Here is a 15,492-nt window from a genome sequence, read left to right as displayed (position 1 = left end):
CATTGACTGACAAAGATCATATTATGGTGGGCGCCAAGATCCCTCTGGGATTTGTTGTTGAATCAATTTATAAACATACTTCAATTTTCAAAACCAAAGATAGCTGGTGTCGTGTCAACAATACTGGAACTGTATGCTGATCCGGTCCGAAATGCGTTATGCATAACGAGGGACCAAGAGAAACCCGAAATCTAAAATGACTCATACAGTTCTTTCTCAGATATAGTGATTACCATAATACTAGTTGTTTTAAAATTATCTGATGGACAGATGACTGACCATTGAAAAGGCAATTCGTGATGGACTAAAGAATAATGGAAAGCAATAAACAATAGGAACACTTGTAAACAAATTAACTTTTTTAATGATATGAATCTAAATGGGTATGAGACTAAGACATGCTTAAACAAACCGACTCATCCAAGTAAACATCCAAACACAATACCCTCACCATCTACACCTCGGAATCCTCGTACTTGGTATGACCTCTAGTGACAAGTATAGGATGTAATCCCTGGAGGGATATAGTTAACATGTAAACTTGGTTCAACCTACAGATATACAGTAAAACAGCGCTCAAAAGTTAAAATAATGGGTCCTCTTCCCAACACAGTACACAAAATCACCAATCAATGGTATATTGGAAGTTGAGTAATATAAACGCCCTTCCTCAAGTGATGAAACGAGACACGAGGAACATATGTATAACACTATCTACCCCATTTCACAAAGAGGTATAAAAAGTTTACAAACACAGAACTAAATCTATAGGTTTTTAATGTTGTTAACAAATAACCAGACACAGGATATAATTTCAATAGCTGCGATGACTTAGCTCTGAACGACGAACAGAAGATTTCTGACAGATTTTCTATTCTCTACTCGTACAGAGTGGATAGAGGCAGGGTATTATTATTTGTTCTATAGTTCATCAGATGAGATAATATATTAAAACTTGAAGTATGTAACAGATGGTGTACACTTATATTACTACCTGGTCATGGTGAACACACTTTTTAATATATTGCTACCTAGGGAAAAACCACCGACCAGTGGTCACTACCTGGCAGTATCGGATTCAAACTTACGACCAAGAGGTGGAGGGCTTGTGTCAATGTGTTTGGACATCTTAACCACTAGGCCACCACAGTCCTACTAATAATCATTTAATGGTAATATTTTATCACAACCCAAGCCTAACACTACCGTTACTACACAAATCACACTTTCCATAGAAAAAAATTATATGAACTCTGTAATTTGTGAAAATGAGCTTTAGTTTGACAAAAGAAAAATGTTTTATAGGTATTGTTCAGCATCATTCATTTACTAAACGTTGACAGAATAACAGTAAAACAAATTATTCAGAGTATTTGTGCTATATTTGATATGGACTAGCAAAACACTCCAAACCACTGTAAACAACTGATCATTCAAAGCAAATACAGGCTAGATACCATTTTTATTCTGAAAATGAAAATACAACACAATAGATACATGAAGTATTTTCAATTTGTAAATGAGGTACAAAGTAGAACATCCAGTGGACCCGTTGGTGGTAGGGGAGTAAAATTAGAACATCTATTGGACCCGTTGGTGGTAGGGGAGAAAAATTGCAAGGCCAGACTGGATTGCACCCAGGACCTCACAAGGCAGATGTTCTCCAGATCAAGCTACTTTGTTGCCGGTGATAAACCCAATCAAGAACTGTTGAACAATCAAAAATTTTAAACCATACTTCCCAAAATAAGATTAATGCCATGTGACAGTTTGAATACAAGAAAATAGTCTATATATAGAAGTTTTTAATCCTCTCATATCCTGAGAAATACAAGATAACATGTTCAAACTAGCCCTTGTCTAATCCAGGTTTCTACCTATTCCGATATTATTGTATGGTAATTTCCTTCTTAATCAATAGTACTTAAAGCCTGTCTTATCCAGAATGCCGGCTATATCAGCCACCAATGCTGGAGAGATCATGGTCACATCCGGTTTAGACAAATTGCACTATAATAACCTTATTATTATGATTAAAGTGAATAGTCGGGCAAAGAAAACCAGTCTAAATGCGTTCATTGGCCTTCCAAAAGTTCTCACATATTAATAGGACGGTCAAGTTCTGCTTAGTTTCCCAGTTCTGACCATTAAAGTAAAGAAAAGTTGAAAGCATTGAAAGCGAGGCTGCGTGGAAATGTAACCACAGACATAGTGAGCCGGGAGGACGTTTTAGAATTCCCATACTTTAAATTAATTTCTTCGTACGCAGACAGATTTTGAAGAGAGATTTTATTTTTCTATTTCATAACAAATAATTCTGGATACATTCACACCATTTTTACCAACTTAAGCCATCCTTGCCCGACTGTTCACTTTAAAGCTCATTTTAACGGGATGTTCTGCTATTAAAAAGTCATGTATACTGTCAAGGTTCACGTTTTGTGACAAGTTATCAAAATTAAGTAAAACACATATTCTATATATGATGTACAAAGAAACAAAACAAAGAATAATATCAAAACAATAATAACAATTTCTGTCATCAAAGTCTTATAAAACGTAAAAGTGAGGACAGGGCCTACAGTGTGACAGAACATAGGGAAAACTTTTACTACTCTACCCTGGAATATGCTGCTGCAAACTAAACATTAAGAATTTTAAAATATAAAATTGAACTCATAGTCTACTGTACAACATGTTTGTTGTGTAGAAAGTTCATTGCATTTGTTGTCAATGTGACACAAATATAAGAACATATGTTGATTCACAAATCATTGAAAAGTACTGTGTTATAAGCTAACAACAAATATTTATACCAACAAAGCATTAACTCCAAACCATTAAAGAAAGTACCCACAGTCATTTCATGTAATACAGTATTACAATTTTAGCTAAATGTTGTACTCTTACTGGAATATTTGCAATAGCCAATATGTAAATGTTCCAGCAAACAATTTTAATACTTATAGAAGTAAGTAAATCAATCCATCATCATCAAAAATAATATTAACTTAAAAATTGATCTACAGCCTCCATCCTTGTCAAACGGAAAGTTTGACTAAATCAACATTGATAAGTTGCCTGGTTATTGTATGTATGCCTATATCTGTACAAATGTATGACGATGGAAACTATCGTGAGATAAATACGTATGCCAAAGTCTGTATGAACAGTATCTCATTTTGTCTGTATGAGTTGTCTGTATGAACTGATGATAGAAAATTATGTATGTATAAACTTGTACAAAGCAATAAATGATACATTACAATTCTATTTTTCATACACAAAATAGTTTCTCTTCTGATGAAAGTTGAAAATTAATTACTTCTTGAAACTCTGGATGGAAATTAAAAGAAGATGTCCTTAAAACATGAAATGATATAAAACGTATCCATTTACACACAAGCGTTCCACAGTTGTCTCCCTTGGTTCACACTTACAAAATCTCAATATCCTCATAATGATGTTAAATGTCTTAATGTTAGAAGAAAACTTTCCTTCCATCCCCACTTGGTCCGGCAAAGTTATTGGGTCCTCCAGCAAATCGATCTGATAAACTTACTCCGGTCTGTGGAACAAAAATTTAAATACAGTTAATTATATGGACCGACCTATGGTTATTATGCAAACAAAATGCATGATAAGAAAAAAGTTTTATATTTTATACACTACTAAAACCAGTAGTGTCTAACTTTAAATCTAGGAATCATAAAATATTTCCCTAATTGATATGAACAAAGCAATTGAATCCCCACTTACATATGCATATCATGGAATTGGAAGAATAATTTCTGGTGTTCTTGATTTATTTCAATGTATTAATTAAGCTAATAAAATTTTAGGGTAAAGGTAGATTTTTTTTCTCCTTAATTTTTCCATATCTGGTTTGCAATTTGCATTATCAAATTTTCATTTTCTGCAAGGGTGTATTAATTCAGATGTTCTAACATATCTTCTTTACTTAAGGTGCATGATTCAAGGTTTTGGAGTGTTTATCTGAATCTACTCATCATATCAACTTACTGTATTCTGTGCAAATATCTTTTTCTGCATATTGAAGGACTGGCTTTGCGTTGGCTTGAGATTCTAGGAGAAAAATCCAAAGTTTAAACTATACATACCTATGTTCTGATGAAAACTTTAATTTCTAAATTATAAAAAAAATTCTTTCAAAGCTTCTTAATTTCCCAATTTTCATTTTAAAACATGTTAGGGAAGATAGGCATTCACAGATTTACATACCGAATGGAAATTTATATTTATATCAATATAGGTCATGCAGATATAAATCACAGAGATAAACTTTTATTTGGATCGCAAAATTAAAAAACACTTGAAAATTTGGCTTGCAGTATTATTTTCAAACTATTATCTATGACATTAACGAAACAACAAAAATGATGGAATCTATAATAGCAAAAATTCCTAGATTTTTTTTTAACTATTATTGGTCAATAAATGATCTTAATTTCATACCTCAAAGCTCAAGAAAGTGGAAACAAAATAGAATTTTAACTTTTTAAGTGTTGCTATTATTATATACTCTTCAAATTCCATGAATCAACAATTGTCAATAATATTTTTGAAGCAATGTGTCACAAGTTTCAGAACTATTTCCTTTTCCCTTTAATAACTTCTGATATCTACTGATAACAAATGCTTACTGCTATTTGTTGTCTAAATGAAGGTTGTTTTGTTTTCTGTTGTTTGAATCTGAAACACAAAGAAGTAGAGCGAACATTTATAAAGTCACTATCTAAGTTAATTAAGTCAATAGAGTTTTGCAAATCTTTTAATACTTAGATTTGTTAAGTTGAAAGTATGTAGAAACAAGTAATCTCAGTTAATACGGATTGAAAATTAATGATTCCTCATAAGATTGGGTATCGACAGTATTTCACAGGTGAAATACATTCAGCTGCATACGTATTGTGATAAATACTGTGTGACTACAAGCAAGAATATATGTAAAACTGCTTTAATACCAGAGAGCAATGAGAAATCACTTGAACATTCATTCAATGTATGATTTCAACTAAAGAAATATTTAATATCACCAAAGGGACACAATTGTATTTACCATGATCAGATTTATTGAACTCACTACTCGAGGGACACAACTCTTGCAAACTGACATTATTGTACATTCAGCTCCGAAGGCACATTTGAACTCTTTTTAATTAAAAGGCTGAAATATGTATAGTTCATTATGAAATTTCGGGACGAATGAGTAAAAAAACGTAATGCACAACATCATAGATTTGTCTTTCAAGGTTAAGGGAGTTTAAATACATTTGATGAAATGCGAGGGCTCTGTATCCATAAAGATCCTCCTATCGACCAAGAAGATGAACCAAAACACACATGAACTTATAGCAGGATGTTGGTTCTTAAGAATTTCTGCTTCTGGAGTTTTTCTTTTTCTTCAATAAATGTTAGTGTTTTCAGAATTTTACTTACCTTTGTAGAGGTTTCTGGTTATTTACATGTACTAAGAGGATATTGTCTTGGTTAGAGTTGTTTGTCTGTGGCCGCCACCTGTCACAGAAAAATATCTCATCATGCGAGACTCCAATAAAACACAATATTCATTAATTCATCCTTACATGAGACAAGTAAAGCTAACTAAATCTTTACAAACAAGTTATATTCAAACAAGAGGCCCATGGGCCTTAACGGTCACCTGAGTTAGAATATATAATGAAACAAATAATGAAACAAATTAAAGACATATAAACACTATATGCTGGGCCTTGAAGTTGGTCAGTGATTTATAAATTTGACCTTTTTAGACTATGAAGAGTATTTGCTTCCATCAAACCTGTGAACTTAGAGGTATTTTTTGAAATTTCAATCAATTTGACCCTGTTAAATTTGGTCCTGCCCCTCTGGTCCCCCAGGGGATCATCGAGGACGGATATGGATGTTAAAATGCTATATCTTAGGCTAATAATTCTAATCAAGTTTGACTAATTTCCTACGAAAATTGGGCAAATAATGTTCACAAATATGTTTTTCCTATATAAACTTAAGTAAACTTGACCCCTCCCCAGGGGGTAACGTGAGACCCCCAAGGTCATATAATTCACAGTTTTTATAAAACACCTGAAGACCTTTCCATCTATAATTATTTGATTCTACTATATCCAGAATTTTAGAAGATTTTTGAAGTTTTAGCCTATTTGACCCTTTTTTAGCCTCGCCCCTCTGCCCCCAGGGGGTCGGCCAGGACCAATGTGGATATGATATTAAAATGCTATCTCAGGCTAATAATTCTAACAAAGTTTGACTCATTTCCTATGAAAATTGAGCAAAAAATGCTCATTGATGTGTTTTTCCTATATAAACCATAGTAAACTTGACCCCCTCCCCAAGGGGAAACAGGAGATCCCAGGGTCATATAATTTACCATTTTTATAAACAAACTTTAAGACCTTTTCATCTATAAAGTGTATTTGATTATACCATTTCCAGATTTTTAAAAGAATATTTTTGAAGTTTTAGCCTATTTGACCTTTTTTGGCCCCACCCTCTGCCCCCAGGGGGTCGGCCTGGACCAATATGGATATGATATTAAAATGTTATCTCAGGCTAATAATTCTAACCAAGTTTGACTCGTTTCCAATGAAAATTGAGCAAAAAATGCTCATAAATGTGTTTTCCCTATATATAAACTATAGTAAACTTGATCCCCTCCCCAGGGGAAAATTTGAGACCCCAGGGTCATATAATTCACAATTTTTGTAAAGGACCTTAAGAATTTTCTATTTATGAAAAGTATTTGTTTCTACCACTTCCAGAATTTCAGAAGAAGATTTTTGAAGTTTTAGCCTATTTGACCCATTTTTTAGCCCCGCCCCTCTGCCCCCAGGGGATCGGCCTGGATCAATATGGATATGATGTTAAAATGATATCACAGGCTAATAATTCTAACCAAGTTTGACTCGTTTCCAATGAAAATTGAGCAAAAAATGCTCATAAATGTGTTTTCCCTATATAAACTATAGTAAACTTGACCCCCTCCCCAGGGGGAAACGAGAGACCCCAGGGTCATATAATTCACAATTTTTGTAAAGGACCTTAAGACCTTTCTATTTATGAAAAGTATTTGATTCTACCATTTCCAGAATTTCAGAAGAAGATTTTTGAAGTTTTAGCCTATTTGACCCCTTTTGACCCCGCCCCTAAGGCCCCTGGGGGTCAGTCATAGAAAATTTGTTAATAGGATTAAATGGCCATCTCATACTGATAATTCTGACAACATTTGACACATTTCCTATAACAAATGACCAAATAATGCGCAAAAATGTGTTTCCTCAATATAAAGTATAGTAAACTTAACCCCTTCCCCAGGGGGAAACTAGAGACCTCAGGGTCATATAATTCACAATTTTTGTAAAGGACCTTAAGACCTTTCTATCTATGAAGAGTATTTGATTCTACCACATCTGTGAGTGGAGAAGATGATTTTTGAAATTTTACTCAATTTTACCCCTTTTGGCCCCTCCCACAGCCCCCTGGGGGGTGGGGACCATATAATTCACAATTTTGATTGGCCTTATGCCTTAGAAGGTTTGTGCAAAATTTCATTGAAATTGTTTCAGCAGTTTTGGAGAAGAAGTCGAAAATGTAAATTGTTTACGGACATACGACGCACGACGGACGACGGACGACGACGGACAAAAGGCGATTAGAATAGGTCACTTAAGACTTTGTCTCAGGTGACCTAAAAAATTATAAATCATGAAAATCTTTGCTAAAAAAAACAAGGACATAGTCATTCAGATCCCCCGCCAATGGAGATATCAAAGCTGAAGTAAGTTTGATTGTGGAGACTTATGTGTATGAAAAAACAACAGGAAAAAGTGCAAAAAATGAAAACCTAAAAATAGCAAAAGGTACTACTAGACCATAAAATGAATGTGTCTATGAAGTGGAAATATCTCTGCTGGTTTTAGAGTTGTGCTCCGGAAACGATTCTTACACAAAAATCTGCCATTTTCAGCAATGTTTTCATGGTTACAGAAAAAAGTACAAAAAGTGAAAACCTTAAAATATCAAAAGGCACTACTAGACCATAATACTAATGTGCCTATGGAGTTCCGTGCATATATCTCAACCGGTTTTCCAGTTATGCCGCAGAAACGAACTTGGTACACAAAAATATGATATTTTTCAGCAATGTTTCCATGGTAACAGAAAAATTGCAAAAAAATGAAAACCTAAAAATAAGCAAAAGGCACTACTAGACCATGAGAACAATGTGTCTATGAAGTTTCAAGGAAATATCTCTGCTGGTTTTAGAGTTGTGCTCCGGAAACTGATTCTTACACAAAAATCTGCCATTTTCAGCAATGTTTCCGTGGTTACAGAAAAAAGTACAAGAAGTGAAAACCTCAAAATATCAAAAGGTACTACTTGACCATAAGACCAATGTGTCTATTAAGTTTCGTGGAAATATCTCTTCTGATTTAGAGTTATGCTCCGGAAACGAACCTGGTACAAAAATATGATATTTTTCAGCAATGTTTCCATGGTTACGGAAAAAATGCAAAAAATGAAAACCTTAAAATAGCAAAAGGCACTACTAGACCATAAGACCAATGTGTGTATGAAGTTTCGTGGAAATATCTCTTCTGGTTTTAGAGTTATTGTCCGGAAACCATTCAACGGACGGACAGACGGACGGAACCCATTTGTATATCCCCCGCCAACTTCGTTGGGCGGGGGATAAAAAAGAAAATTGAATACAAGAAGTCATCTATCTGTAACTTTCTTTCTTTAGTCTTTTCATGTCTAAAAGCTACACACAATTTGTCCCACACTGTTGAATTGAAGCATTGCCATTAATAGAACTCAAAACGAACCTGTAGATTTGTCTCCATTGATGATAAGATCACTATTTTGTAATAATTGTACTACTATGATTCTGGTTTGAGAATCACTGAACACCTACTGTCTCCGTTTCTTTTTGCCTTGAGATGCTAGAGAAAGGTTGCTGCCATACTGTGCTTGTGATACTAAATTCTGGTTTACAAACACACGCCCTGACCCTCTGCCTCGACCTCCGCGAGTCGCTCCCCGACCACGTCCCCGCCCCCTTCCTCGCTGCTGTGTAGTTGTATATTGAGTCTGCAACACAAAAAGGATGTACATTTTAAAACTCAAACTTTTTTTGATAACAAACATAAATATTGTACCAATTGCAATATAAAACATAACAGTTGCTGAAAAGTACCACCTTTTGTATAGTTCAAATGTTGGTGGAAAGACAAGGTAGTATATAACAATCATGTTTGTTAGGCAGACAGACTTGTTTAATAAGATATACAACTGTACATGCATATCAATTATAATAAACAAAAGAAGCTAAAATTATACTTTAAATTTTAGAATATTAGGAATTCCCTGTATCACAAAATGCATGCTTTACTTTACCATCTAATATACCAGCTATTATATATTTTTTAAGTTTTCTACTGATAGGTTTATGCTCAGAGTGTAATCATATTCTCTTTGCAACAACCAAACCACTATTCTAACTCTGAGAAAAGTACCTGTATTCCTCTTCTGTTGTTGACTGTGTTTTGTCGTGAAGACTTCTGCTGCTGTTGAATCTTGGCTAAGGTTTCTTTGGCGTTTTGTAAAGCCTGCAATGCCTTTGTCCTTCTCTGTTGGAGTGTCTGCTTTACACCTTGTTTGGCTCCACCCGTAACATTCTTTCGCAGATCCTGGGGGACAATTCCAGTTACAATCATTCTACTTACAGTAAGTTACACTTCAATTTTCTATTGCTACATCTACCCATCATGAAAAACCTTCAGGATGTTGGAAACCACTGCCTTAAATTTATTTTTAATTTTGTTGACTTGTTAAAACTATCAGACTTCCTCATATGCTCAGTTTTTATACTAATGAAATTAGTACTTACACCACCAATGCCTCAATAAAATTGAATAAATTAAAGCATTTTGAATATAAATGGCCTTATTAGCTATTAAAACAGGAGCACAAGTTGTTGGTTTGATATTCAATATCAGGTGCTAAGGTAGATAACAACACACAATACTAGTCACATTTTCAAAACAACAGATATATCGATGACTACGATATGATAATAGAGGTGTCTATAGCTATCACCTACAATTTTAACTAATATATAATTGCTATAAATTGCAATACTATTAGGGAAAACACTAATTGCAATAGGTTAAATAACTGTTGCAGAATACATTTGTAATAGTAATAAATACCATTGCAGTCTAAATTATATTAAACTCCATTCGATGAATTGGCACATCTATTATATATATATAGACCATATTTGATATTTTTAAGCAAGAGTTCTATCCCTTTATATTCTTATTGACTTGTTGAATGTGTCATTGATTAATCAAACTGAGAGGCATGCCATCGCATGAATATATAGACAGTTTGATGTATTGTTGATAACGTAACTTATTTATCCATGAATCAAGATAATCAATAACCATGGTACGTTTCCTATATGGATAAGTTTAAAGAGCATACAGGTATTTTTAATGTATCAGTTATTTGTTGGGTCTGTCTGCTTTACACCTTGTTTGGCTCCACCCGTAACATTCTTTCGCAGATCCTGGGGGACAATTCCAGTTACAATCATTCTACTTACAATTAGTTACACTTCAATTTTCTAATGCTACATCTACCCATCATGAAAAACCTTCAGGATGTTGGAAACCACTGCCTTAAATTTATTTTTAATTTTGTTGACTTGTTAAAACTATCAGACTTCCTCATATGCTCAGTTTTTATACTAATGAAATTAGTACTTACACCACCAATGTCTCAATAAAATTGAATAAATTAAAGCATTTTGAATATAAATGGCCTTATTAGCTATTAAAACAGGAGCACAAGTTGTTGGTTTGATATTCAATATCAGGTGCTAATATAGATAACAACACACACTACTAGTCGCATTTTCAAAACAACAGATATATCGATGACTACTGTATGATAATAGAGGTGTCTATAGCTATCACCTACAATTTTAACTAAATATATAAATTGCAATACTATTAGGGAAAACACTAATTGCAATAGGTTAAATAACTGTTGCAGAATACATTTGTAATAGTAATAAATAGCATTGCAGTCTAAATTATATTAAACTCCATTCGATGAATTGGCACATCTATTATATATATAGACTACATTTGTTATTTTAAGTAAGAGTTCTATCCCTTTCTATTCTTGTTGAATGTGTCATTGATTAATCAAACTGAGAGGCATGCCATCGCATGAATATATAGACAGTTTGCTGTATTGTTGATAACATAACTTATTTATCCATGAATCAAGATAATCAATAACCATGGTACGTTTCCTATATGGATAAGTTTAAAGAGCATACAGGTATTTTTAATGTATCAGTTATTTGTGTTGGGCTACTTACAGATACACTCCTATCTGTGTTGGGTTACTTACTGATACACTCCTATTTAGAGGACTGATTCCTTTTGAGTTTCCTCCTCGTCCCCTATTTTGTCCTCGCTGACCTCGACCTCGTCCTCGGAAGCCACTTGTGTTTGTTTGCAATGTTTTGTATTTGTTTTGACCTCTGCCTTTGAAGTTGGTTTGACCACCTCTGCTTTTTTTCAATGTGCCACGGTTGCTGCCGCGGGTAGCTGCCTTCCCTCGCCCTACAGACATGCCTCTGCCACCAAGTACGCCCCGTCCACGGGTGCCCTGACCACCTCTACTTCGACCTCCACGACCTTGACCTCGAGCACCTTGTCCACCACCACCTCTTCCTTTGTTTCTTTGTTCTTTTCTGTTTAACTTGATGATGTCATCTGAAATTGAAAATAGTATTAAAACTTGAATGGAAATAAAATTTTGTAGTTACATTTGTAATAGGAGCGAATCGTAATCAGTATATTTTGTAGGGTGCGTTAAAATACAGGCTTTCTCATTCAGCTGACCAAGCTAATGCATCTTTGGTTCAGTTATAAGAACTGAATGAATTTTTTCACTCCTGAGATCTTGGTTCAATATATGAGTTTCTGGTTGGTGTGGTTATAGGAGTATATTTATCCGTATACACAGCCATCTTTTAGGAGGTCACTTGCCTGTGTATTTGTATAAAAGGGGTTACACTTCGCATAACTGTAGTTTGTTTTGTATCCTAAATGTTCTTATTTGTTCATATTTGAAGGGAATATTTTCATTTGTGAGAGCCTAGCCCACAACATCATGTCACTTGTATATTTCTGTCTTACATTCTTAAAAATTGTATTTCTTGAATTCTTGTAGTTTTCACCATCACAAACTCTCATTAAACATACAATGTATGAATATGGATGCTTATATATGATGGTTCAGATCTCTGAAAACACCAATATATTATTGACATAGCTGTAAATGTCGCATGAAATATCATACGTTTTAAAGAACCGCCACAGTCAACACCATGTTTCAAACTTTCGGGTAATATCGGAAAATCGAGTTGCATAATGTGACTGGCATCGGCGATACCCGTATAGTCGGAACCTCTTGAGCTGTATCACGGTGTCAATATCAAAATCTTACAGATCAGAATAGATACTGATTGGAACAATTCGGATACTTCCGAGCTGTTTTAAATGTATAAAGGTTAAAAATCAATATGTTAATTAAATTGTTTAATACATTTGCGAATATGAACTTCACAAAAGTCTGTAGATATCAAAAGTTTAAAACTTATAGTTAAAGTGGAAAAGATAAATATGTACTTTTTCTATTCCAAAAATAAAACAAGTCACAGACTATACAACTTTAAGCTGTGAATGCAATTGCGTGTATGAAATAAATATAAATTAAATAGAAATATAAAGCAATAATTGTGTTTGTGTGTAGTGGGATTGGACTGGGTCGATCATTGGTGACTAACTAGGTAGTTTAACTTTAGCGTCAGGGCATTTGACTATGTTCAGAACAGGTTCGAATCCCAGTCTGGTCGATACATTTTCTCCTCTCCTGTTACAAAGTTGGCTCCCAATTAAATGCCAACTGTGGTGGTATAAGGGTCTTGTATGTCTTTTTTGGGGGCGAAGACTTTGAAAAAAGAGGGAGGAATATAAGACAGCGAGATTGTCGATCATTCGTGACCAGGTAGCTCAGCAGTATGTAACAGGAGAGGAGAAAATGTAGCGGCACACTAGGATTCGAACCCAAGACCCTCCAAACACTACCCGAGTGCTCTACCGACTCTAGATCTGCTACCTGGTCACCGATGATCGACCCAGCCCAATCCCGCTATAGGTTGATAATTTGGTTAGTGTTTGGAGGTTCCATGTTTAAATCCTGGTCTAGTCGTGCATTTTCTCTTCTCCTGTTACATATGTATTGTTTCTTTTTCTCATAAATTTTCAAATGTTAGCTTGTTAAGATTCTGGTAGGCCTATATATATGTATATATATTTAATTATAGTAGCTATATGAGGTTGTAGCGCACTAGACTAGTACACATATATATTTATATGGTCAAATATAAAGTTAAACATTGGACAAGAGCATGTGCAATAATCGATGATCCAGTCACAGCTTAGTAGCTATATAGTATTACTGTAACATTAAAATCCTTGAGCTAGTCTGATCTGGTTTAGCATTTTTTTCTAATTATATCAATGTTTGCCAGATAAGTCAAATTAACGGACATTAGCAGTTCATGTCAACTCATCAATCCATAAAGGTACGTGTTAACTCATCCTTTTACAAAACCAAAGAATTAACAATGAATATGACGTTTATTTATTAATTTTCTGCCAGAAAGGTTAGATGCGCAATTCAATGTAGACTATAACATTTAGACATTATCAGATTTACAGCGAATGGGCCAGTCTAAACACAGAAAACGTACGAAAAGTGTATGTTCGTGTATACTACCAATCTACTACGAGCCAAATTGCTCTGATTCAAAACCGAATGTTACAGAAAAGTACAGAGCGTTGCAACAAAACTAAGTTATTGGTTTGTCTAGAATTATGTTTGGTATATGCTCGTCACTATAAAATGCCGATACAAACAGTATTTTCAGTGACTTACCGGTACCTCCTTTTCTGACAAAACTGCTGGCAGCCGCCATTTTGATTTGTGTAACACGATTCCCCCCGTGATTATCATATTTTTCCAGTACCAATTATTTGTTATCATCTTTAAGATTTAAAACAATCAAATCTTCTAATGGGCAGAAGGAAATCATCACGTTATGAATAGATATCCTGTTAATTGCAATTGGTGTAAATTTGTTTACACCCTCATAGCCGTTATGTGTTAATTCACACGTTACATACTGCAGCTTTATATCACCTTTTTTAAAATTCATTTTCAACGATGATGCCAGTGATGGTCGGCCTCTTACGATCATCGTCCTAGTTATCAATTAGTGATCTAATGATTCTACTAACAGGAATTATTTGTAAACATTTATCATGAAAACATAAACACTGATAAAAGGGTCGAAAGCATCAACAAGTTTCAGTCTAGATAGTAAATTTACTTGACAAAATCTAACTCATGAAGACTTCGTGTGCTTGAAAAATAAGGAAATTAATTTTAAGATAGTACTAAGTAAAGCTGTAGCATCACTGATGCTTTTCAACGATTGTTCACGTGCTTGAAACATCAGTTGATGGAACTTGTCTGCTACAGCCAGTGTTTACAAAAATTTGAACTTATAAAATGAGTGGATTTGTAAGCAAAATCCTGTATAAAAATCATAAAAACATACTTTCAATGAATATAATCCCAAAACATGGTCTTACCAAGTGACATATCAATCTTTTCCACCTCCATCTTTGCTATCTTCTGTTGCAGCGAAGTTGTGCAAAACTTGCAAGATGGCGCCACGGCAACAGATGGCGCTCTGGTCGATATCGACTTCCGTTCCAGAGGTAGGGCGAAGCTACGTAAATCTAATCTGTTACTGACAGTCGTTATCTCAACAGCGGACTCAAAGTCAATGTGCGCATATCATTTCAAATTAAATTAACAATGCGAAATAAGCAATATGTATCATCGGAAAAATATATTTTGATAGAAAAGGAACAAAAAATAGAAGAAAAAAAACTAATAGGAATCAGCGCATCCACCAGGTGTACATGTAGCTGGGGTCAGCTGTGACATTATTGACCAAAAGAAAATCTATCAATGGATAAATTGATGTTCAACATATGTTACTAAAAGATATTCTGTCGTTGCGTATTACTCGCATGTTTGAGATTTTTACAACACAGAACAAAAATTAAAATGCTGTTTATTCATGCAGAACTAGAAGCTAGTCGATTTAGATAAGGTACAAAACTTTACTTATCTAAGTTTTATATCTGATATTCAAAAACATTTTACAATTTAAAAATCTAAGGAGATACAAAATAATTTATTGAGGGTACCATCACTACTAGTTAGACATTTCACTTTATAACTCTGTTACGTATTTAAAGCTAACCTAGGCTCGTAGCTAAGCTTTTA

At 34.3% G+C, this 15,492-nt stretch overlaps 1 protein-coding gene across 2 annotated transcripts; it reads right to left on the bottom strand.

The window, feature by feature from the left end:
- Nucleotides 1–347: 347 nt before the first annotated feature.
- Nucleotides 348–14,907, bottom strand: LOC138308312 (THO complex subunit 4-like). 2 transcript variants are annotated; one of them, XM_069249305.1, is made up of 8 exons: nucleotides 14,787–14,907; nucleotides 11,470–11,837; nucleotides 9,558–9,731; nucleotides 8,957–9,132; nucleotides 5,461–5,538; nucleotides 4,665–4,713; nucleotides 4,024–4,086; nucleotides 348–3,568 (listed from the first exon to the last, which is right to left on the bottom strand). In XM_069249305.1, exons 1-8 carry the CDS (start codon nucleotides 14,815–14,817, stop codon nucleotides 3,482–3,484), a joined length of 1,026 nt encoding a protein of 341 aa, XP_069105406.1. In that variant the 5' UTR covers nucleotides 14,818–14,907; the 3' UTR covers nucleotides 348–3,481. The 2 variants fall into 2 exon arrangements, with proteins under 2 accessions (XP_069105406.1, XP_069105407.1); XM_069249306.1 differs by lacking the exon at nucleotides 4,024–4,086.
- Nucleotides 14,908–15,492: the final 585 nt, after the last annotated feature.

Source organism: Argopecten irradians, chromosome 14 (assembly GCF_041381155.1).
Source record: "Argopecten irradians isolate NY chromosome 14, Ai_NY, whole genome shotgun sequence".
NCBI lineage: Eukaryota > Metazoa > Mollusca > Bivalvia > Pectinida > Pectinidae > Argopecten > Argopecten irradians.
This window is presented reverse-complemented; position numbering and strand designations above follow the sequence as displayed.